General features: G+C 38.7%; 7 protein-coding genes across 7 annotated transcripts; 5 read left to right on the forward strand and 2 right to left on the reverse strand.

Moving 5' to 3' along the window:
* Positions 1-3,110: 3,110 nt before the first annotated feature.
* Positions 3,111-3,997, forward strand: CPH16 (cuticular protein hypothetical 16). The gene has a single exon (NM_001173290.1). The coding sequence runs from the start codon at positions 3,160-3,162 to the stop codon at positions 3,901-3,903; it is 744 nt and encodes a 247-aa protein (NP_001166761.1). The 5' UTR covers positions 3,111-3,159; the 3' UTR covers positions 3,904-3,997.
* Positions 3,998-10,284: 6,287 nt separating this feature from the next.
* Positions 10,285-10,901, forward strand: CPH15 (cuticular protein hypothetical 15). The gene has a single exon (NM_001173291.1). The coding sequence runs from the start codon at positions 10,323-10,325 to the stop codon at positions 10,833-10,835; it is 513 nt and encodes a 170-aa protein (NP_001166762.1). The 5' UTR covers positions 10,285-10,322; the 3' UTR covers positions 10,836-10,901.
* Positions 10,902-13,224: 2,323 nt separating this feature from the next.
* Positions 13,225-13,864, forward strand: CPH14 (cuticular protein hypothetical 14). Its single transcript, NM_001173292.1, has one exon. The coding sequence runs from the start codon at positions 13,267-13,269 to the stop codon at positions 13,777-13,779; it is 513 nt and encodes a 170-aa protein (NP_001166763.1). The 5' UTR covers positions 13,225-13,266; the 3' UTR covers positions 13,780-13,864.
* A 752-nt stretch (positions 13,865-14,616) lies between these two features.
* On the reverse strand, positions 14,617-15,477 carry LOC134199705 (cuticle protein 64-like). Its single transcript, XM_062671197.1, has one exon. The coding sequence runs from the start codon at positions 15,475-15,477 to the stop codon at positions 14,827-14,829; it is 651 nt and encodes a 216-aa protein (XP_062527181.1). The 3' UTR covers positions 14,617-14,826.
* Positions 15,478-16,901: 1,424 nt separating this feature from the next.
* Positions 16,902-17,811, reverse strand: CPH13 (cuticular protein hypothetical 13). The gene is given in 1 exon segment (NM_001173293.1): positions 16,902-17,811. A coding segment is annotated over 1 exon segment (711 nt). The 5' UTR covers positions 17,807-17,811; the 3' UTR covers positions 16,902-17,095.
* A 946-nt stretch (positions 17,812-18,757) lies between these two features.
* On the forward strand, positions 18,758-19,614 carry CPH12 (cuticular protein hypothetical 12). The gene has a single exon (NM_001173294.1). It carries the CDS (start codon positions 18,763-18,765, stop codon positions 19,474-19,476), a length of 714 nt encoding a protein of 237 aa, NP_001166765.1. The 5' UTR covers positions 18,758-18,762; the 3' UTR covers positions 19,477-19,614.
* A 4,055-nt stretch (positions 19,615-23,669) lies between these two features.
* Positions 23,670-24,199, forward strand: CPH11 (cuticular protein hypothetical 11). Its single transcript, NM_001173295.1, has one exon. It carries the CDS (start codon positions 23,714-23,716, stop codon positions 24,125-24,127), a length of 414 nt encoding a protein of 137 aa, NP_001166766.1. The 5' UTR covers positions 23,670-23,713; the 3' UTR covers positions 24,128-24,199.
* Positions 24,200-24,690: the final 491 nt, after the last annotated feature.

Consider the following 24,690-nt stretch of genomic DNA (forward strand, 5'->3'; position numbering starts at 1 on the left):
CCTGCCCTTCTCCCAGTCACCTGGGGTCGGCGCAACATGTTTTCTCCTTCCATACTCTTCTATCATATACCATTTCTTCGCTCACTCCCCTCATACCCATATCGTCTTTCACACAATCCATCCATTTCTTCTTAGGTCTACATCTTCCTCTATATCCTTCCACATTCATAGTTAACACTCTCTTAACAACCTCATTTTCATTTCGTCTCATCACATGTCCATACCATCCCAAACGATCATGATCACATTCTTCACGTCAAGGCAAATTAACTTTTTTAATGTCAAACGTTTATTTAAGCAAATTACAATCACACGCACTATCTACTGCCCTCTAATACATAGAACATAACTCTCTACAAAATCACTACATAGTATAAAACAAAGTCGCTTTCTCTGTCCCTATATCTGTCCCCATGTATGCTTAAATCTTTAAAACTACGCAACGGATTTTGATGCGGTTTAATAGATAGAGTGATTGAAGGGGAAGGTTATATGTATAATAACATCCATTAAATAGTGGAGAAATCAATAATAAATTACAGTTTCCGAAGCGAAGTGAGGGCGGGTTGCTAGTTTTATATAAAGACACACATTTCTTAAAGTTATTTTTTGCTTTTTTTTAATTCCTTAGAAGGGTGGAGATGCTCACGGCTCACATAGTGCTAAGTGTATATATGTACCGGAGCTCATAGACATCCACCAAGTAAATTGGCGGTGTTTACGCCGCCCTGATACATAAGTTCTAAGTTCTTAGTTTTTACAATACAACGGCTGCCCACCCTTCAAACCGCAACGCAATGCTGCTTCACGGTACAAATACACACGGTGTTGGTACTTATCCGTGCGGACTCATAAGACTTCCTACCACCAGTAATTACGCAAGTTATTATTTTGCGGGTTTGATTTTATTTCACGATATGATTCCTTAACTGTGGAAGTCAATCGTGAACATTTGCTAACTATGTATTTCATTAGAACAATTAGTAGTAGGATTCGAACGTCGTTGCAACGCCTCTTACGAATGCACCGGGCGTCCTATCTTTTAGCCACGACAACTTAATGATGAAAATTTTGAAAATAATAATAATAATAATAACACTTTATTTAACACCATATGTACATAGTGAGCAAATAAAACAAATAATAGTCGGTGACATAAACTGGCGGCCTTATCGCTGAAAGCGATCTCTTCCAGGCAACCTTGCAGGGAGAGGAATAAGTGGACTGGACGGTGCTATATCATAATAAACTTACATAAAAATATATACATAAATACACATGTGAAAAATAAATACAATATAAGATAGACTTACATACGATTAAATACAAATAAATACAAAAAATATGCAATTAAATACAAAATAAGTAGCAACTTGTACAGTTATATTGTAAGAGCCATATTATTGTGCAAGGTAGTGCGATTTTAATCTGAATTTGAAAATTTCCAGCGAGGTCGATTGTTTGATGCTTATGGGTAGTGCATTCCATAAACGGACTGCTTCAACCGTAAAGGAATGGTCATAGAATGACGTCCCGTGAGCCGGAAACTTCAGCATTAAGTTCTCCGATGACCTAAGTGAATGGGAGTTTGCAGTATGTAGGAAACCAAAACGTTCCTGAAGGTAGCGAAAATTTAACTTTAATAAAATTTTATCGGGTGGGTACCACACCTTGCCTATTTCTGCCGTGAAGCAGTAATGCATTCCGGTTTGAAGGGCGGGGCAGCCGTTTTAACTATACTTGAGACCTTAGAACTTATATCTCAAGGTGGGTGGCGCATTTACGTTGTGGATGTCTATGGGCTCCAGTAACCACTTAACACCAGGTGGACTGTGAGGTCGTCCACCCATCTAAGCAATAAAAAATAAATAAATAAAAAAAACTCACGAAATTCGAAACGGTGACAATGCAATAATCATTATCAATATCATTACATTCCACTTACGTCACGAAATTTCATACAAAAAAGTTTTTTACAAACTGATTTTAACATAAAAACGAATATATTTTTTTTAAATCATACATTTACTTGTTTATACCTGGTACAAAGCACAAACTAGTCTATCGTAGCAAGTAAATCTCTTTCTTTGTGTTGTGGAATAATAAACGCGCTTTTGAAAGGTCAGTATTATGCCGAAGGTAAGAGGAACCAGTCTGGTTTTACTAAATCATACAATCACAAAGCTCCCTGCGATTAATATTTAATAATTGTTATCTTTAATACCAACGAAAAAAATATTCAATTATACAGTTTCATCTTTATGAGATCATACGTAAACAGAGTTTTCGTTAGTTTATTTACATAGAATTTCTAAACTAATTAATTTTATTCCTAAATAATAATGATTTGATTTAGATAATTCAATTCACTAAAAGAGTCCAATCCGATTTTCAGTGATGGCTTCAATGACCAAACAAATGTTTGTTCAATGTAATATTAAAAATATCATTTTAAATAGTTATCACAGAATATCAACGATACAGATGCATCGACCAAAGATAACATTATAATATGCATGTCGATAACGGATCCAGGAACTTATCATTGAATGAAACAAGATCGTTTGAATTTCAGACCCTAAGCCCACTCGGGTGGGTGTTTCTTACCAACATACTCGTATTTCAACCACAACATCCATTCCAACCAGAAGGTATAGTGTACAAACAAAGTGACAATTTTAGTTCAAATGCTTAGTACGAGTATAGGTAATATAAAACAAATATTAGGTACTTTACTAGTATCAAGATCTAATTAAACTGGGTTGATCGTAGCATTTACTCCGTAAAAAACTAAACGACTTAATTCATTCATAACTAGATATGTATCTATAATCCCTAATCTTCAATACTCACAAAGATAATGAAAACAAGTGTTCTTGTTCAATTCTTCATCTCATCATTCGATAAATTACGCTTGACTAGCGAAATAGATTTCACTGAACCAAAAATAGAATTGTTTAATATTTTGTAACTTGAACACATTTTGAATTTTTAAATCAGCGCATACTTAAACTCTTTTTTTTTTTCGACGACTATGTACCCGTTGAACTTGACTTTCAGATGTGTTGCCGATGCGAACGTATAAATACATTCGAATAAACGAAGAAAGCATCAGTTTATTTTGTCTCCTCGTCATCAACTGAACTAACACAGACCACGATGAACTCGCTGGTGGTGTTATTATCTTTGGCAGCGTTAGCCGCCGCCAAGCCCTCAGGCCTTCTTACGGGTCCCGCAATCACCTACTCTGCCCCGCTGATCGCAGCTGTCCCGGCAGCCGTATCTCACCAATCTCGATTGGACATCAAATCATCTCCAGCCATCGTATCAACTGCAGCCGTAGCTCCGATCGCCGTCCGCACCGCCTTAGCTCAACCGACTGTCTTCGCTGCACCAGCAGCTGTCGTTGCCCCCGCAGCCGTCTCCAGCCAGTCGCGTCTTGACATCAAGTCTACTCCGGCCGTTACCAGTACGTTAGTTTCTGGTGCTCCTCTGGCGTACAGTGCAATCAGTGCCCCAATCACCACTGCTGCAATTACACCTCTTGCTGCAACGGCCATCGCACCTGCTCTTCTGAATACATTTACACCTGCTATTGCGGCACCCTCTTTTGTTAAGACCGCTCAGCTAGTACCGGCCGCAATCGAAGCACCAGCAGTCCCTCTTGACACTCCAGAAGTGGTCGCTGCTCGCGCCGCTCACCTGGAAGCTAAAGCTCAGGCTCTCGCTGACGCTCATGTAGTCCACAAGCGTTCAGTTGTTGCTTCAGTGTACTCCACTTCTTTGGGTGCTCCAGTGGTATCGACATACTCAGCAGCTCCTGTTGTCTCCACCCACCTCACATACTCTGCTCCTATCGTCACTCCCCTTGTAACGAAGACTTATGGAATTCATACTTGGTAAGCGGCACCGCTATATCGAGGAGCATTATTCTCCCTGGTTTCGTAGACATTCAAAAACATTATCTTGAATTGTAAATAAAATAAATGAAATTACGAACAGTTTTTTTTTTACTATGTTTATTGGTGAAATTATAGTTAAAGGAATAAGTAAGAACATACAAAGACGTCATCAAACTTTTTAATGATAACAAAATTTTAACAGTTATTTAATTAAGAAGTAAAAATATGTAATTACGAGAACTGCGACTCAGTACAAAAGGAATTGAAAACCAATTCCTTAGTAACTAAAATTGATATAAAGTTTGAAACTTGCAAGCTTTCTTGAAAACCAATTGACGTAGTTTTGCATTGGACTAACCTAATTTCTCAGTTGGGAATACTTAGAAATTGAGTAAGACCAAACCTCAACAATTACTTCAAAGGAAATTCCATTGGCAAACAAATGTTTATCGATGACTTATGAACACAGCTAATTTATAATGAGAAGGTGTAACTTCTAAACACAATAAATTTTATAATGATGGTCAACAGTTTTTTTTTTTGTAAAACTGAACTACACAGTATACTTTGATTCTTGTATAAATCAACTGAATAGTTCACAGACCATTTCTCTTGCTTTGTGATGTTCCCTCGCTTATTTCTGTATTACTGTAAAAGAAATGAACTGTGTGAACCACCCGATCGAAAGTGGTCACACACAAACTATGGTTATTGCAATAACAATCAATTTGTGCGCGGCTTTGCATTTCTTCACATTTAAAAAAATATTTATTTAAATTCTCTTTTATATTCTACTTAATTATAAACTAGTATCTTAAGATTCTATTTATTTGCAATGGGGAAATGTCTATGTGCTCGTCAAGACAGGTTGTTAGGAACGGCTTATTTGGTAAATATAATAATCAACAAAATAAAACAGAAGAATAATCAATAAGTAAAGTTTTTAATCGAAACATCTATTTTGTATTACACTTGTTGACGGATGAGTCACTTGTCAAAAGGTCAAAAGTAGTTCACTGATATAATAGGTTGGGGAAAAAGTTTCTTCGCATTTTTTAAGAAAATTCACAGCATTTTTTAATATAGTTTATTTACATTTAACTAAAGTAATAGGTTGGGGAAAAAGTCTTTTCGCATTATAGTATGTATGAACTTGTAATAAAGTCTCTTTGACTATACTATTTGTATCTGGCTGATTTTGATATCATTAAAGGTTTAAATTTTAAAGAAGATAATTCCACATTCAAATTAGGAAAATGTGTGAATTTTATTTGTTTTTCGTACTGTCAAGACGAGTAAATCTAATGAAGAAATTCGATACACTTTAAATTTTTAATACAAAAAAGGTAAAAACGCAACGCAAGCCGCGAAAAAAATTTGCAATGTTTAAGGACCTAGTGCAGCGTCTGTGAGAGTAGCACAAATTTGGTTTAAGCGTTTCAATCCGGAATTTTTTATGTTAAAGATGCACATCGCTCTGGGCGCCCTATTACGGATAAAATGGATGCCATTTTTGAAAAAGTGGAGCAAGATCGATATATCAGTAGTTACGACTCAGCTGAAGAAATAGGAATTGACCACAAAACAGTTTTGGCGCATTTGAAGAAAACTGGGTACACAAAAAAGCTCGATATTTGGGTCCCTCACGAGCTCACTGAAAGGAACCTAATGAACCGTGTACTCATTTATGATTCTATATTACGACGTAATGAAACCTAGTCATTTTTGAAGAAGCTGATAACTGGTGATGAAAAGTGGATCGCTTACAACAATAACGTGTGAAAAAGGTCGTGGTCAAAGGCAGGTCAGGCTTCACAGACTGTGGCGAATATATATTATAATATAATATATTTAAAATGATAATATGGAGTGAAATGAAATGAGATGATATGGGATGAAATATAATCTGAGTAAAATGGTTGTTATTTAATGAGATTTTTTTCAGTGGACTTTTTTGGAGTTTTTTTCAGTGACAATTAAACCTGAAGAAATACTACATAGACAAAATAAAACAAACCACATAACTTCACTCCTCGCGTTCCCGCCAACAAGACCACCGATATATATCAGTGAACTAATTCACAGGTCAACATGCACAAAAAATAAAACAACGCAAACTCACAAAGTGCTTTTGTTTAGTTGTACAATATTATAATTATTATTATTGTCTGTAGTGGATATTTTACACAATGAAACACAGGTAATCCTCAATAAATCAGAAAATATAGTAAGCTTTCACAAAATATTTTGAATAAATCCTAATTTTGAATCCTAAAAAAAATTAAGGAAATGATTTATGTGGGCTCCGATAACCGCTTAACGCCAAATGGACTAATCGTTTATCCATTAACGCAAGAAAAAAATTAAAAGGTAAAAATTTGAAACTGTAATTTTTGGCAAATATAGTTTCTCCATCCATACAGTAAGTAATCCTTACCGGATTGCTTTAATATTTAGAAATATATGATCTCGTGTCTTCTGACTCCTCTTGTATTTAGTATACCATAATTTAATATGAAAGTGTGATAATAGGTCTTTACCTACGAAGTTGCCGTTTAACAATATTGGCCGATTGAAACATTTTTTTTTTGTTGCTTAGATGGTTGGACGATCTCACAGCCCACCTGGTGGTAAGTGATTACTGGAGCCCATAGACATCTGCAACGTAAATGCGCCATCCACCTTGAGATATTAGTTCTAAAGTGTCAGTATAGTTACAACGGCTGCCCCACCCTTCAAACCAAAACGCATTACTGCTTCACGGCAGAAATAGGCAGGGCGGTGGTACCTACCCGCGCGGACTCCCAACAAGTCCTACGACCACTAATTACGCAAATTATAATTTTGCGGGTTTCACGTTTATTACACGATGTTATTCCTTCACCGTGGAATTCAATCGTGAACATTTGTTGAGAACGTATTTCATTAGCAAAATTGGTACCCGCCTGCGGTATTCGAACACCGGTGCATCGCTTCAACACGAATGCTCCGGACGTCTTATCTTTTAGGCCACGACGACTTACAAAATTTTATATTTGGGCTGGCAATTCTAAATTCAAACGAATTTTATTTTAAAAACATGGGTATCTATTATCAAATCCTGTCATTTCTTTATTTTTTAGTGTTTTGTTTTCACTACATTACTAGGCTGCACTAAAAGTATCGGGAATGGAATATTTCCACTGTTCCTGTCATATTAAAATCTTTTTAATTGAAAACTCCTTGGTTTTAAAAATCGAATACCATTTATTTATTTAAAAGAAGATTCTCGGTCTTGTCACGAGGTTTTGTCAAACTTGTTTAGTCATTGAGAAAATGGAATTGACTCGAGAAAATTCAAGAGCGATGATTTATTATGACTTTCGAAGTGGTTTAACACAAAAACAGTGTGTTGACCGGATGATTTCTGCATTTGGTGATGAAGCCCCATCCAAAACCACAATTTATCGCTGGTTTAATGAGTTTCAACGTGGACGTGTCAAGCTCAGTGATGATCCCCGTCAAGGTCGTCCAAAAACTGCAGTCACCCAAGAAAACGTTGATGCTGTGCGTAAGCTGATTGAGGAAGATCGACATGTGACATACCGCGAAATTCAGGCAACTTTAGACATTGGCATGAGTCAAATACAAATAATCTTGCATGAACAATTAGGTGTAAAAAAGTTGTTTTCCCGATGGATACCGCATTCGCCCTGTGAAGAGCAAAAAGCGGCTCGCGTTACTTGGTGCGTCAGAACTCTCGAAAGATTCCACGCAGGATCCTCAAATGCTGTATACAACATTGTATCAGGTGACGAATCCTGGATATACGCGTACGAACCCGAAACAAAAAACCAGTCACGAGTTTGGGTGTTCGAAAATGAGTTAAAGCTAACAAAAATTGTTCGTTCACGGAGTGTTGCAAAAAAAATGGTGATCACGTTTGTCTCCAAAACCGGCCATGTTACGACTATTCCTCTTGAGGGACAAAGAACGGTTAATGCAGAATGGTATGCTAGCATTTGTTTGCCACAGGTCGTTTCTGAACTCCGTTAAATAAATAAATAAATAAAAATAAAATTCATTTAATTCAGACCCTCTTGAGTCCATATGTTGTAAGTAGAATAATACTTAGAACTATGTTAGTAAAATTAAAATTAAAATTAAAATTAGCAATTAAAACATTTAAACATTTAATTCATAAATCTGCGCTGCTTTCAGGCACCTGGTATATGGGTATGTATATGAACCCAGTGTTTCAAAACAGCACATTCGGGTTTATTACCTATAACCATCAGAATATTATTAGTACTCGCACGAATCCCACGCATCAGTGAGGCCGTTCGTTTGCGGATGATTGATGAAAAGTCATCCACGTGAGCATCCGCAAACATACCTGATGCGCTACAGTACCGCGGGAGCCCCAACAACATCCTGAAAGCATTATTATATTGCACTCGGAGAGCATTGTATGCCCGCCGCGCATATCGAACCCACAGGGTACAGGTATATAAGGACTGGCAAAACGCCTTGAACAAGGTTACCTTAACCTGTGCGGTACAACGGTAGAACCTGCGGGCCAGCATACTGCAGCGGACAGCCAACGCTCTCCGTTCCCTTTCAATATCTGCATCATCTTTAAGGTGCTCAGTTACAATATGGCCAAGGTATTTGAACTCAGTAACCCTCTTCAGTGGAGTACCTCCGAGCGAGTAAAGAGAACTCACAGACAATGCGAGTTCTCACACCGCGCACAGAACAAAAGAGTTTTTAGAGCAAGAAAACAGAATTATTAGACCATCCGCCGTACAGCCCCGACCTAAGCCCTAATGATTTCTATACTTTCCCTAAAATAAAGAATAAATTGCGTGGACAGAGATTTTCATCACCTGAAGAAGCTGTGGACGCCTACAAAACGGCCATTTTGGAAACCCCAACTTCCGAATGGAATGGTTGCTTCAATGATTGGTTCCATCGTATGGAAAAATGTGTTAAATTTCGCGGAGAATACTTCGAAAAGCAATAAATACATTTTTAAATAGTAATGTTGTGTCACTTCGTTAATTCCCGAAATTTTCAGTGCCGCCCTCGTAGTATCTGATTCAACAATATGGACACGATAATGGTATTATATGTTATTCGAATCCGTCTCTCTGTAGTAATGCGGCATAAACGGCTTAAAACACTAATGACGTGCACTAACTACAAACGAACGCTACTCGATATAGGATTGACTGACATGGAAATGTTAATCTACAAAATGAACCCCGTGGTAGCTCGAAAACTAAAATCCACAATGACGAATTAAAGGTGAAAATGAGAACTCACAATATTCGATCTACCGCTTAGCTAGCAGCAGCTTTCAACGTTAAACAATCAAAACAACGTTTTATGAACAGATATGAGTAGAAGGACTATTTTGATAATATCCTGAAAAGCACCCCACGCTTTTTTTTACAATAAAATTATTTTTCTTACACTATTTTTAATTCAAATTGATTAAAAATTATTTTCTATTTTTAGTTGGATTTTCTACAAAAGCGTATTTTGTTAGTTTTTTTAAACTATTATTTATCACACGATGTTAAATTGGGATCCAGAGAGATGGCTATGCTTCATTTATTTTATATATAGCCAGTCTATATATAGTATATGACCTATAAGCGATTTTTCCATACCTATGCTGGAAGCCTCGACGAGCTAGGCAAGCTTCACCGAGGGAGTAGGTGAGCTCACGGGGCTCTAACTTGACGAATTTGCTAGCACTAGCCCCAGAAAGAGCAGTGTTTCGTAGAATCTACCACCGAATCAGAAACGCGACCCACTGAGAAAATCTGGCGAGAAACTCAGTGGGTTGTGTCTGAGGGTGCGAATTTATAAGGTACCACACAAAAGCATTTTTTGTGTCTATTGAAGTTTGGAAACTAAACTTACTCGTGACCGATAATTTTAACAGTAAACAATCTACAATTCTATTAAGCTTTTCGATTAAGTATTTCTTCTACTTTAATCTATTTTCTTGTCCTGCCCATTCTCATTTTGACTTCTTTCTATTCATGTTAATATCGTATAACATAAACATACACCGTAAACTTGTCTGCCAAACTATGCAAACAAAAAATTACTTGATTGCAATTATAACTCCTTGCTACCCGAGGATATATAATACCAGCAAAAAATGGTATACGCCCAATGTTCATTTTATAATTTTTTCCAACCTAAGCTCAGTTTAGTATTTGCGGAAGCCCACGGGCAAAACTAAACTCTCATTAAGATATTCAACGTACGCCGTACGTAAATATCAGCGCGTAATCTGAAGGCCGTTTCATAACATTTGCTCAGAAGACCGTGAACACAACCAGCGTTATACGACTATATAAACATCAGTCAACACGGATTCTGCATCAGTTTCTCAAAGCCAGTAGATCAACACAGACCACAATGAACAAGCTGGTGGTGTTGTTTTCAATTTTCGCGGCCGCCGTCGCCAAGCCCAGTGTGGTGGCTCCTTTGGCCTACAGCGCTATCGTGCCTGGAGTTAGTTCGCTGTCCCAGTACAGCACCAGTGTGGTCCATGGATCGCCTCTGGTAGCTCCTGCTGTGTACAACGCTGCACTCATCGCTCCCGGTGTGGTTCCTGCAGTCGCCGCCCTCTCTCAAGCCCCGCACTCTCCTGCTGTCGTCTTGGATGCTGTTAACGGTGTCCCCCTCGACACTCCTGAGGTCGTCGCTGCCCGCGCCGCTCACTTCCAGGCAAAAGCTCTGTCTGGCTACCACCACCTCCGCAAGCGGTCTGTTGTCGCTCCCGTGGCCTACAGCTCTGTCGTCTCTCCCCTCGCCTACTCTTCCCCTGTAGTCTCCGCCTATTCAGCTCCCTTTGTATCGGCATATTCTACTCCTGTAGTTTCTCCTTTTTCCCTATACCCTAAAGCCCTTAGCGTCCACCCATGGTAAAAAGCTCTTAATATATTTAAAAGTAAATCATGTGGATTCACTGCCAATAAATGATCAATAAATGTATATGTTGTTTTTTATATATTTTTACCACACTGATTATGAAATTGGTTCATGCATGTAAATCAAAAGCCTTTTTTATGTTATTTGGTAAACACCCATATTATCCTATTAGGCAGGAAAATTTATGGCTCGCTTGATGATCAGTGTAGTCGTAAGTATGTATGGTTTGTATTGTATAAAAATTATACTCCTCTACTTATCTCTATGAAGTTTCTAAGCAAAACATTATCTATATCAAGTGGTTGGACTTAAAGAATCAGACGCCTGGTGTACGCGAACCTCTCTCTCTCTTCAATCGGTCCCTCATTGCTAAGGATCGTGACTCCGTTTGATTCCGTCAACTAGCTAGTCTTCATCGATCCCGTTCTGTAGTTTGGTGGAGTGCGTCGCTGACAGGTATTTTTAGTTCCTCCGCTATTTGGTTCGACCATCGTTTGGGACCTCTACCTCTAGGCCTTTTCCCCTCGATTTTACAGGTCACAAAGTGTTCCAAATTGCTGGTATCCCTGCATATCAAACAATGCTAATTTCCTTACCTAATCGTCGGTAGCCGTCGGGCTATTCCAGCTACGCCCGGTTTGGTAGGTGGGCTCACCTGGCAGGGATTGCTGACACTGGTCCTAGTAAGAGCAGTGCTTCGCTAAATTTATCACCGAAATGGAATAACGCCCCACTAAGAAGATCTAACGAGAAACTTACTGGGTTGTATCTTTGGGCTAGTTTGTATATTGAATCGACGAGTTCCACGAGAATGGTGACCGGTGCCGATGCTATTATGCCCGTCTTCAAACCCCGCAAGAAATTATGTTTCTAGAGAAATATGTTTCCAGAGAATTTCTAGAGAAATATGTTCACGCGAGAGACTTTTATCGTGAAATATTCTTGAATTAAAAAAAAAATATAGCAAAATTTATGAGTTTGCCTATTTAGGTAAGAAATGTAAATGTATTTACATAATACATATAAATATATAAATACACATAAAATTTAAAAAAAAACTCGTGGAAAAGCTTATTGTATACCTGCGTATATATCACACTCCTACATATTGCTACCACGAAGCAATCACACGTTTTTTTCTATTTGAAATGCGTGAAACCTAAAATTAGTACATTTTATAAAGTCTATTTGTCCTTTAATTTATAAATCATACGATCTTACGACGTTCTTTTCTGCGTCATCCTTGGTTGACTCATAGAGAGAGAATTTCTTAGACATTAAGTCCGCCGATATACATTAATGAGCATAAAGTGTAAAATAAATAGATAAAAACAAAAATACACAATTCAAATGATACATTGGTGTCATGTCTCAAAGCGGTTACCTCTTAACAACAGGTAGGCCGTGAGCTTGTTCACAAGCTGTAAAAAAGCCTGCAAGCCTTAAAATATGTCCACTATCAATAAGGATATAATTTGCGTCCCGTGTAACTAAAAACTTTTGGGGCTAACTTCCTCACAATTTTTATTTAAAGCTGTTTATTCGCTGTTTAATTAGCCTGGCATGAGCATGCCATTATTTTAACAGTAACTATAGAAGCCCATAGCTTACACAATAAATGGTGCATCTCGTCATGATATAGCTATATTTATGGAACCTACCCGGCGAACTCTCAATATCAGTAGTTTCTCTGTTTCTGCTAGAAACACTCAAAAACTAGTAAATCCATTTCGATTTTTAAACATTAAGCTGAAGAATGAATGAAATGAGTAATAATGTAATAACAATAATAGTAATAATGAAATCAAATGATCGCGTCACTTCTACGATAGATAAATATTAAAGATCCGTCTCCTTTATTTAACGAACAAGTACCAAATTCACTTACTTCTCTTTGCGTGTGTGAAACAAAATGTACCTTGAAACATAAAGTTCTAAGGTCTCAGTTTCAATAGTACAACGGCCCCATCCTTCAAACCGAAAGACATTACTGCTTGCGGAAAGAGGCCGGGTGGTGGTACCTACACGTGCGGACTCACACGATGTCCTACCACCAGTTTAAATTTTAATATTCTCAGTATAAACTTAGTATATTGTATGCGCACTGATTGAAATAATTAAAGTTAAACAAATAACTAATCTAAGCCCAACAAAATGTCACGGTACACCAGATCATATTGGCCATGTTATTCAAACACATTGATCGATTTAACGGAAGCTCTTTAACAATAGCAAAAAAATTGTCGTGCAACAAGTTTCAGTGTCCACGACAGCTAAATGTCAGAGCCTAGTCGAAGATCTGAAGGTTTTGTTCGTTTGCTTTATGAATATTTCAAATTAAACAACACTGACTTAGTATATAAGCAATAGTCACTTCGAATCAGGTATCAGTTTCTTGTATTCTCTTGATCATCAGACACAGACCAAAATGAACAAATTGGTGGTGTTGTTTTCAATCTTCGCGGCCGCCGTCGCCAAGCCAAGCTTGGTGGCTCCTTTGGCCTACAGCGCTGTCGTGCCTGGAGTTAGTTCGCTGTCCCAGTACAGCACCAGTGTGGTCCACGGATCGCCTCTGGTAGCTCCTGCTTTGTACAACGCTGCACTCGTCGCTCCCGGTGTGGTTCCTGCAGTCGCCGCCCTCTCTCAAGCCCCGCACTCTCCTGCTGTCGTCCTGGATGCTGTTAACGGTGTCCCTCTCGACACTCCTGAGGTCGTCGCTGCCCGCGCCGCTCACTTCCAGGCAAAAGCTTTGTCTGGCTACCACCACCTCCGCAAGCGGTCTGTCGTCGCTCCCGTGGCCTACAGCTCCGTCGTCTCTCCCGTCGCCTACCCTTCGCCTGTAGTCTCCGCCTATTCAGCTCCCTTTGTATCGGCATATTCTACTCCTGTAGTTTCTCCTCTTTCTCTATACCCCAAAACCGTTGGCCTCCGAGCATGGTGATTACCTCATAGAAAATGAACTGATTTAAAACGACTACTGTATTACTGTGAAACACTGCCGAATAAATTCTGTATTATTTTGGAAACTTCTCATTTATCATTATCGTTCCACTTACTAACCTTTTAAAATAAGTCTTGCTTTTTAACTTAACTCATTTGTATGTACAATACAAAAGTAAACTCACTTGTATTCAAAGAGTAATCTCACGAGTAATCTTTGACATTTATCGGTTACATTATATGCTATTTGGAGTAAATGTGTAAAGACTGGTCGTTAATACAAAATTGTAGATTCTTAATAATACGTTTGTATAATACATTAGGGAAAGACCTTCCACTGAGCGGTTCATCATCATCATCATCATCAGCCCACAGTCGTCCACAGCTGGACATAAGCCTCTCCTAATCTACACCACTGAGCCCGAACTTTGGCCCTCCTCATCCAACTGAGCGGGTGTTTTTACTCACTGGACCGACAATCCGAATGTTGTAATTCGGAAACTATTCGTATCATACATTCAAGCTTGGTTTGAAAATTTCGTTAGCACGACTCAAGCTTTAGTCAATATCTTCTATCCTATCATACACCGTCATTCACCGCCGTTCATGCTAGGGTATATCCAAGCTGTTTCCTACGTTACTACCTAACTTACACACTTGGGTACTGGTGGTACGGTATATTGTGGAAACCCATAACTTTGATCAACCATCTGCCATGTTTCTGGCATAATGATATGGGTTATAATGATAGGCTCTTATTCTTCGACAAGACAGCAAGATTATTTAATAGCTCTTTATAAGTATTTACGTTTTGATGTTGTAAAATCAAACACTGTAATAGACAAATTCAAATTTTAATATAAAAAAATGAAACAGTTGTAGCAATCAATCGAAGACTCGGCGCGAACGTTGTACATGCGTTGGTCTTGAATAATACAATGTATATTCAAATTAAATTTTAATTATTATACGATCTCTCAAAATACTGTTAACAAACTAAATTGATTTTTATAGCGTATTATACAAAAACATTACTCTAGTGGTGTCCTCAATAGGGATGTAACGATGCATAATGACCGTGATTTCCAGCCCCAAGATATCCACCGCCAAGATGTCCACCACCAAGATGTCCGCCAACAAGATGTCCGCTACCAAGATAGCCGCCACCAAGATGTCCGCCACCAAGATGCCCGCCGCCAAGATGTCCAGCTCCAAAATATCCACCGCCAAGATATCCACCACCAAGGCTTCCAACACCAAGATGTCCAGCGCCGAGGAGTACGGGACTGGCGACGAAAGATTTGCCTAGAAGAGGAGCAGCCTGTATAACAGGCGCAACAATCGGTTTCACAACGGGCAGTATAGGGGCAGCAACCACAGCAGGAGACGTATGGACGTCCAAGCGTGACTGATGAGACACAGCTACTGGGGCTACATGGGCTATGGGAGCCACGTGAGCAGCATGCGCCAATGGAGCAACCAGGTGTGGCGATCGCTTCAGAACGTGATGTCCAAAGGGCTTAGCCGGCAGTCCGTGTCCCAGCGATCCGTGTCCCAACCATCCATGTCCGCCATACCCGTGCACCGGATAAGGAGCCACAAACGCCGTTGAATGAATCGCGGCCGGTGCTACTAATGGTAGCACAGCATGACTGCTGCAAGCTGCAACGCAAGCCAAAAACGAAATGAGACCAAACATGTCAAATGCTTGAAGTTTCGAATAGACTACTCGACTAATTTCCAGACATCGACTGACACCTTCTTATACTACGTGTGATTCATAGTGACAGGATCAATAAAATAACAAATTTGCCATGGTATTGAACGCTGTGATTGTGGCGACAAAAAATTACGGAATTCGCTTTTTGTCGATACAGATTCAATGATTGCACGGCAATAGAACTCGGAAATCAAAACGAAATTTAATAACGATTATAAATATAACACTGATTTTTAATTTGTAATGCACATTATAATAAACAAACATAATAAACATTAACATACACCATGAAGTTAATATGCATAATCGGGTTCATCTCGATTCGGCCAGTGCCCTGAAGGCATGCGCTGTGACGCAACAACTCGTCCAATAAGAATCGACCGAGAACTTGACCTGTTGCGTCGTTGCTACGTATCAACAACCGTTACATGGCTATAAAAACTACGTTACATCTGCCGCACGTAGCATTACGTCAAATAAACTTGCTCAAGATGATTAGTCCGGTTTTTGTTGTGTGTCTCGTGTGTTCTATACAAGGTCGTCTTGCCCAGCTAATCTTCGCGGCTCCGAGTGCCTTTTCTCATCAATCACGTATCGATATTCAGCATTCTCCAGGATTTATATCAGCGCCGTTATCTTATGCTCCAGTGACGTCTATATTTTCGGGAAAAGCCGGGTCTAAAGAAACGATACTCTCGCCAGTGATTACTGAGACATACCTGACACCGATAGCTTTTGGATATTTTCACAATTTACCGTTGTCAAGGGCGTTAGAACATCCAGTCTCCCTACAAAAAGTTCAAAGCCGAACCTTTGACAGAATGAAAGATGTTGATGATACAGGAGAAGGCGTGAAACAAGATAAACATGCAAATTAAAAATATAACAAGCTCCCGGACCAGGAAGAGTCGCCAATATTTTTATTTATTTAGTCTTCATATTTCGTAGAATGAGGTGTAATTTAGATTTATCTGGTGTAGAAAAATGTATTTTATTGATTATTGATATTTAATTATTGGAACCTTTAAAATTACTTTCCCACTGCCATGAATCTGAATTAACAATACTTTTTTTTTGTTTACGATCAAATGTGGGCTTAAAGCTATCTGATGATTAATGTTTACCACCGTCGCCGTTAGCATTGTCACTTTTCGAATTGTTCAAGTTCAATAACAAAAAATATATTAAAGTGTGCTTTTATTCAATAAAAAAATTCAATGATTTTTCAATTTTTTTTATTAATGTGTAGTTTTATTCCATATATATATATTTTTTTATTCCATTGTTTTTATTAAGTAAGTCATTTAGTAGTTACTTAAAATCTTGTATGTACTTGTAAAATATTTATTTTGTATAATAAAAATACCCGTAATGTTGAATATTAAAATTTATTTATTGTTTTAACTTTTACATGTAAATAATTCGATCGTGTTGGTAATGATAATTTGTGTCCATACCTTAATTTAACTTTCTTACATTTTTTGTGATTGTCACTTAAATCATGTATTAATGCTTTATCGAAATTATAGCTCTTGGCCCTTATCGATGACTTCTTTTGTTGAAAAGTTAAGAATAACTAGCTTATTTTTATTTCCACTTAAACGACGTGAGTTGAAATAGGAGCAGAGTACACCAGAGGTGTCGTGTAAGATGTAACAAGAGGAGCGCCGTGCAAATTGTAGCTGGACTGATGAGAGAAAACTCCTGGGAGAGCAGCGGTGTAAGTAGTAGGTACGGTGTAAGTTGTCGCCAGCACGGGGGCAGACCTCTTCTTGATCAGATGAGCTGCGACGGGAAGTGATGCAGTCGATGCGATCGGCACGGTCTGCACGAAGGGTGTCGTGTAGGTAGTGGCTCCAAGAGGGCCACTTGCGATGTAGGTGTTGGGAGTGATGTAGGAGCTAGGAGCGATGTAGCTCACGGGCCATTGTGGAGAGCGCTTCTTGATAAAATGAGCAGAATACGCAATAGGTTGCGAGATTAAAGGAATCGAAGAAACGTAGGAGGTCGAAGCCAGGAGAGGAGTTTTACCGTGGTAGGTGGTTGCTACGACGGGAGAAATAGCAGAGTATGATGCAGGAGCGATATACGCAGCATGTGCAGCAGACCTCTTCTTGATGAAATGAGTGTAGCCATACGGTGTAGAGTAGACCAAGGGTGAGGGATGCACGACGCTGCTGGCCAGCTTACTGATAGTTGTAGATCCCGGAGAAACCACAGTTGTTAGGGACGTCACGGGAGGCGTCAAGAAGACTCCAGGCTCAGCAGCCGCGACAGCTAATAAAGCACACACTATCAACTTGAACATTGTGGTCTACTAGAATCGACTGATGACTTGTACTGTGCGACACTTCGTATTTATAGAATATTATAAAAAAAAGTTAAGGGCGACATTATTTGCAAACCGGTGCGAGGCACCAGGAAGTTGATATTTACAATGGACGAGGCCGATCAGTAGATTTTCAGGTCAGTTCATCAACTTAGCTATGAACGCAATTACATTACGAAAATAAAACTATGAAAATTTAAGTGCATCATGTTAGTGATCGGAACTTATAAATTTCTTGGTTTCGCATATATTTCTTTTGTACTTTTCTCACTATATTTTCGCTTTAAACGTTTTTCATTAGGAATATTATAGTTTATATTTGAGAACTCTTTTTTTTTTTATTGCTTAGGTGGGTGGACGAGCTCACAGCCCACCTGGTGTTAAGTGGTTACTGGAGCCCATAGACATCTACAACGTAAATGCGCCACCCACCTTGAGATATAAGTTCTAAGGTCTCAGTATAGTTACAAGGGCTGTCCTACCCCTTAAACCAAAACGCATTACTGCTTCACGACAGAAATAGACGGGGTGGTGGTACCTACCCGTGCTGACTCAGAAGAGGTCCTACCACCAGTAATTACGCAAATTAGAATTTTGTGGGTTGCATTTTTATTACACTAAGTCAATACTGTTTCCTGAAAAGAATTAAAAATATGGTTGACGTACGTAAGTATCTGTGTTTCTTATAAAATATTATACATGTACATTGACATATAGGTGACTGTGTGAAATACCAATTAACTTAACCTTTTATTTGCTTTAATCCTTTATTAAGATACGTGTAAATATCACTGGACTTATTGGAAGCGCTCATAGCCCGCACCGGTTTGCAAAACGAGATCGTGTTTAACTTTTGTAACATGTACCTTTGATATAAATACGAAGTGTTGCATATATTAAGGTATCAGTTGATTAAACAAACAACTTAGACCACAATGTTCAAGTTGATAGTGTGTGCTTTATTAGCTGTCGCGGCTGCTGAGCCTGGAGTCTTCCTGACGCCTCCCGTGACGTCCCTAACAACTGTGGTTTCTCCGGGATCTACAACCATCAGTAAGCTGGCCAGCAGCGTCGTGCATCCCTCACCCTTGGTCTACTCTACACCGTATGGCTACACTCATTTCATCAAGAAGCGGTCTGCTCCCTTAGCGCATGCTGCGTATATCGCTCCTGTAGCATACTCTGCTATTTCTCCCGTCGTAGCAACCACCTACCACGGTAAAACTCCTCTCCTGGCTTCGACCTCCTACGTTTCTTCGACTCCTTTAATCTCGCAACCTATTGCGTATTCCGCTCACTTTATCAAGAAGCGCTCTCCACAATGGCCCGTGAGCTACATCGCTCCTAGCTCCTACATCACTCCCAACACCTACATCGCAAGTGGCCCTCTTGGAGCCACTACCTACACGACACCCTTCGTGCAGACCGTGCCGATCGCATCGACTGCATCACTTCCCGTCGCAACTCATCTGATCAAGAAGAGGTCTGCACCCGTTCTGGCCACAACTTACACCGCACCTACTACTTACACCGCTGCTCTGCCAGGAGTTTTTTCTCATCAATCCAACTACAATTTGCACGGCGCTCCTCTTGTTACATCTTACACACCTCTGGTGTACTCTGCTCCAATTTCAACTCATGTTATTTAAGTGGAAATGAAGAATAACAAACACAGTGATTCCGACAAAGCGGTTTTACGTAATACTACAACGATGACACTACTGCGACCATCTTCATTTGTTAATCTAATTAATTAAAACGAAATAAAATCTGAATAAATCTTTAAAATGTGTTTTATTATATGAATCTCATATCACATGCGTAGCACTCAACTCAATGACACTACATAAATTTTACAGCATCTCCACATTGTACGATATTTCGAGTAAACTACGTCTTCGTTCCATAATTGCACGAAAGAGAAATTTTGTTACACCAAATAGACCTCAACCAATTGAATAAAAACATAAAGATTGGTTCAGGATTAACTAAAAAAAAAACCGAACAGATTTCTCGAAATATTCTCCTTCTTTTTTTGAAAATGATCACCACCCATGACGTCTGGGTTCGATTTATCGACCGAAATCTGTATTTGGGCTTTTTCGTAACCGAAATCTCAGTTTAACTTAAAATTTTGTGCACTTTTTTCGGCATTTTTTCACATACCCCCGGCTCTAAAATCAATTTCCCTCCAGGTGTTTCCTGTTGGATTTTACACACAACTGTCACTAAAGGCATAAACATAGAGGTCTCTCTTAAAATAAATGAAAAACTTGTTTTACTGAATAAATTAGCACAGTAGGTATAGTCAGTTATTAAAGAGATTTTTGCTCTATAAATACAATGCGGTGCTTTTGTACAGACTACAGGAAATTATTATTGGAAATGGACAATATTTGGCATTTGTTATAATATAAAAATACAGTAGAATTGAGAACGTCCTCCTTCGTTGAAGTCGGTTAAAGGAAAGTATGTCAATGAAAACAAATTCTAAGAACGAATAATTAACACCACTTTGAAAGTCGTTGTGGCCTAAAGGATAAGAAGTATTAAGTGTGGTGTATTTCCTGACTTAATGAAACGTAGTAAAGTGATTCCTCTTTTTAAATCTGGTAGTACTGATGACCCCTTTAACTATAGACCTATTTCAGTACTCCCTACGTTGAGTAAAATCTTTGAAAAAATTATTTTGACACAACTTTTAAACATTTTAATTCAAATAACCTGCTTCATAATAAACAATTCGGGTTTATAAGGGGTCGCTCTACAACTGATGCAGGTGCTTATCTAATCAAAAATATCTTTCAATCTTGGGAGGAATCGCATGATTGTCTTGGAATTTTCTGTGACTTATCCAAAGCATTTGACTGTGTTGAACATGAAACATTGGTGAGGAAACTACATCACTATGGTATTAGGGATGGTGCATTGGAACTTATTACTTCCTATTTATCAGGAAGGATACAAACAGTAGATGTGAAAGGTAATAGATCTTCAGGCATCACGTTGAAAATGGGTGTACCTCAGGGTTCCATTTTGGGTCCTTTTTTATTTCTAAGATATATAAACGATTTGCCTAGTTTTATTGAGTTCCGACACGAGGTCATATTATTCGCAGATGATACATCTTTATTATTTAAAATTAAACGACAATTACAAGTCTATGACGAAGTGAATGATGCGATTTCGTGTGTGGTTCATTGGTTCCGTATCAATAACCTATTATTGAATAGTAAGAAAACTAAATGTATTAAATTTACTTTAAAATGTATTAAATCATCTTTAAATGTGAGACAAGTAGATAGTAATGTAATTGTTTCTGAGGAATCATTGGAGCTTGTTGAGTCAACCTTATTTCTTGGTATAACAGTGGACTCCAAACTGCAGTGGGGACCTCATATTCATAAATTGGCGAGTAAGCTCAGCTCTGCAGCATACGCAGTAAAAAAAATTTGGATGTTAACAAATGCGGACAAGGCTCGTTTAGTTTACTTTAGTTACTTCCACAGTGTCATGTCCTATGGCATTTTGCTATGGGGCAATGCGGCCGATGTAGAAATGATATTTATTCTGCAGGAAAAAGCTATACGTGCTATTTATAACATGCACTGAAGGGAATCCCTGAGGGAAAAATTTAAAGAAATTAAAGTTCTCACTATGCCATCCCAGTATATCTTTGAAAATTTGATGTATGTTCGTAAACATATTGAGAAGTTTCCTAAAATGTCGGACATACATAATAGAAATACTAGGAACAAACACAAGCTTGTTGTGCGGATGAGTAGGTTACATAAGATACGAAATTCATTCGGGTGTTTGTCTGTGCGCCTGTACAACAAAATCCCACAAGATGTTCAGAACCTACATACCTATATACATAGGTTTAAGAAAACTATTAAAGAACATCTGTGCAATAAAGCTTACTATAAAGTCAATGATTATCTAGAAGATTGCACAAAGTGGGAATGAGTTGCTCGCTCCGGACATTTCAGTATTGTAATAATTGTTATGTTATAAAATCTAATATTTCAAAAAAAAAGACATGCCCGCTGAGTTTCTTGCCAATTCTTCTCAGGACGGAGGCTAATTCTTTTGAATTGGCGGTAGTTCTTTTTACGTTCAACAAGTATGTACTTTCATTTATGTTGAATAAAACTTTTTTGATTTGATTTGATTTGATTACTACTTGTAGACGCCCGGTGCAATCGTATCTAGCGATGCAACGGTGTTAGGGTCCCACAGCCAGCCACAGCAGTCCAGCCATAAGTTCTGTTACAAATGAAAATGCATTTTTTTTAATGAAATAAAGTAATGATATTATAAAAATTTATACCTACATACTTATTACACTTTCAGCAATAAAAAAATAAAAAATTATACTTGAAATGGCCACCTTTGGCTTTTATACAGACTTTTAATCTGTTTGGCCACGAATCTATGGAATAACGCACTGTTTCCAAGGGAAATTTCGCCACTGCTTGCTCCAAATATTTTTTTAAGAGACTCAATATCGCCGTGTCGTTTAGAGCAGGCCATGTAAAACTGACCATAATTTGAAGTCTAAAGGGTTGAGATCTGGGCTAGATGAGGGCCTGTCTTCAGCTCTTATAAAGCCCGGAACGTTGGTTTCAAGCCAGGCTGGGTAGTTTGTGCCTTGTGACCAGGTGCAGAGCCCTGCTGGAAAGTCCACGGTATATTTTTAAAAAGTGTATTGCTGAGAGGTTTCACTACATGATCCAAGACTGTATCTTGATACACTTTGGATGAAGTTTTCACTCCTTTTCACAAAAATGTAGTTTTGTGACTCCTTGATAAGACACGCCCCACCAAACCATCACTGACGCAGGATGATAACCACGTTGTAACTTTCCGACCACTTGAGCAGGTTCTTTACATACACTTTATCATTTTTCTTATTGTAGTGTTCTTCAATCGTGAAATTTTTTCATCAGGGTCAGAGTCTTAGCGGGAATCTTCATTTCTCGCAATAAGATTTTTGCTTCCTAATGGGGTTTCGACGAATTCTGGCTTTAACAGAAGAAATTTAAGAGAATTTATCATTTTATCTCTTCTACACACACAAACTTACAAATCACTTTTTATTATTCTCTCATACTCTCATATAATATTTCTTTCGTTATTCTGTTTTTATTTCTGAATGATATTTAAACAATGACATTGTACTTGATATTTCGAAAACGATGTGTTGGTATTTCTTAGAATACATTGTTTATTATATCTTTCTTTTTTACCTGCGCTAAAATTTTCGGAACACTTTGACAGTTAAAACGTAATAAGAATCCGTTAAATAATAGTGTTTATAGAATTTATGCATAATCACAAAATAATGAACTCGCACCGACGACCCTCGTGTTCATTTCTACGGCGTAGAAGGTAGAAGTCAAGCGATTTGGATAAAAAGATGGAAAAACCGTCATTATTATTATTATTATTTGAAGTAATCGGGGCCTAATGAATAGGACGCCTGGTGCATTAATATCGAGCGCTACCTATGCTCGTCAAGGGTAATAAAAAATTAAATAATAATAATATAATTTATATACATAACAATTGTAAGTGTATTACACGATAGTCACAAGGAAATGTGGCCTGGTTACAATAACATGAAATAAAGTGATACTATCAACAACAAAAGCACTGGTGAGTGCAAAATAAGCTCCGTAAATGTCGCACGCTTCAAGCGAACGAAATGAACTTCAATTACTTATGTAGATTTAAAACAAAAGTAGTCACTTCATGGTCAACGATGTTTTCCTACAGACTATCTGTGTGTCGCAAATCTAAATACGACTATATAAACCTGTAGTGGCGAAGAAAATGCATCAGTTGTTGAGAATTACACACGCAACACAGACCACTTACAGAATGATGAAGCTGGTGGTGTTGTCCTGCATGTTGGCGGCCGTATATGGCGGACTCGTGGCGCCCATCGCCTACACCGCACCGCTTGCATACACCGCACCGTTGATCGCGCCCTTGGGCAACTACAGAGGGCCGCTGTCCCTTGCCCCCGGCCAGCCCGCCAACGTCCTCGGCGCTGACGGCAGGCCCCTCGACACTCTCGAAGTTAACTTGGACCGCGCGGCGCACTACACCAGCAAAGCTCTCGGCGTCCACCTGTTGAAGAAGCGCTCTGCCGTCATCGCACCCATCAGCACCGTCGCCGTCGCACACTCACCACTGATCACCCCGGCCGCTCACATCGCCTACAGCGCTCCCCTCGCTACTGCCCACTATGCGCCTCTAACCTACGCCGCTGGCCCCATTGTGCACTGGTAGATTAATCGAATTGTTAGTAAGTTGACAAAATGTAAATATCCGAAACAAAATAAACGACAAATTCATTTTCAATTTATGTACTTAATCATTTTTAAAACATTTAATCTGTGTGCTTAGTGCGAGTTTTTCAAAGTTCTCGATAGCGTAATAGTTAACCCAATTTTGTATGCAGTTGGAACTGCGCCCCTAACGGCAAACGTAGGCAAACGATCCCATTCCATACAAATATGAGTTAACTTTTACGCTATCGAGATCGTTAAAAAACTCGCACTAAGCACACTGGTATGTTTTATATAGTCATATTTAACGTTAAATTAAAATCTACTCCGCTATAATACTCCTACTAAATCGTTACTATACTTGAGACCTTGGAACTTGTATCTCAAGGTGGATGGCGTATTTACGTTGTGGATGTCTATGGGCTCTAGTAACCACTTAACGCCAGGTGGGCTGTGAGCTCGTCCACCCATCTAAGCAATAAAAAAAAATGCTATTGTGTTGTATGAATGAATGAATGTCGATAATGAAATCACATAAATTATCATACGTATGACCCTTATGGA

Source organism: Bombyx mori, chromosome 11 (assembly GCF_030269925.1).
Source record: "Bombyx mori chromosome 11, ASM3026992v2".
In the NCBI taxonomy this organism is placed as follows: domain Eukaryota; kingdom Metazoa; phylum Arthropoda; class Insecta; order Lepidoptera; family Bombycidae; genus Bombyx; species Bombyx mori.

Coding starts and splice junctions, on each gene's coding strand:
- CPH16 (NM_001173290.1), top strand. CDS start 3,160: ATGAACTCGCTGGTGGTGTTATTATCTTTGGCAGCGTTAGCCGCCGCC.
- CPH11 (NM_001173295.1), top strand. CDS start 23,714: ATGATGAAGCTGGTGGTGTTGTCCTGCATGTTGGCGGCCGTATATGGC.
- CPH15 (NM_001173291.1), top strand. CDS start 10,323: ATGAACAAGCTGGTGGTGTTGTTTTCAATTTTCGCGGCCGCCGTCGCC.
- CPH14 (NM_001173292.1), top strand. CDS start 13,267: ATGAACAAATTGGTGGTGTTGTTTTCAATCTTCGCGGCCGCCGTCGCC.
- LOC134199705 (XM_062671197.1), bottom strand. CDS start 15,477: ATGTTTGGTCTCATTTCGTTTTTGGCTTGCGTTGCAGCTTGCAGCAGT.
- CPH12 (NM_001173294.1), top strand. CDS start 18,763: ATGTTCAAGTTGATAGTGTGTGCTTTATTAGCTGTCGCGGCTGCTGAG.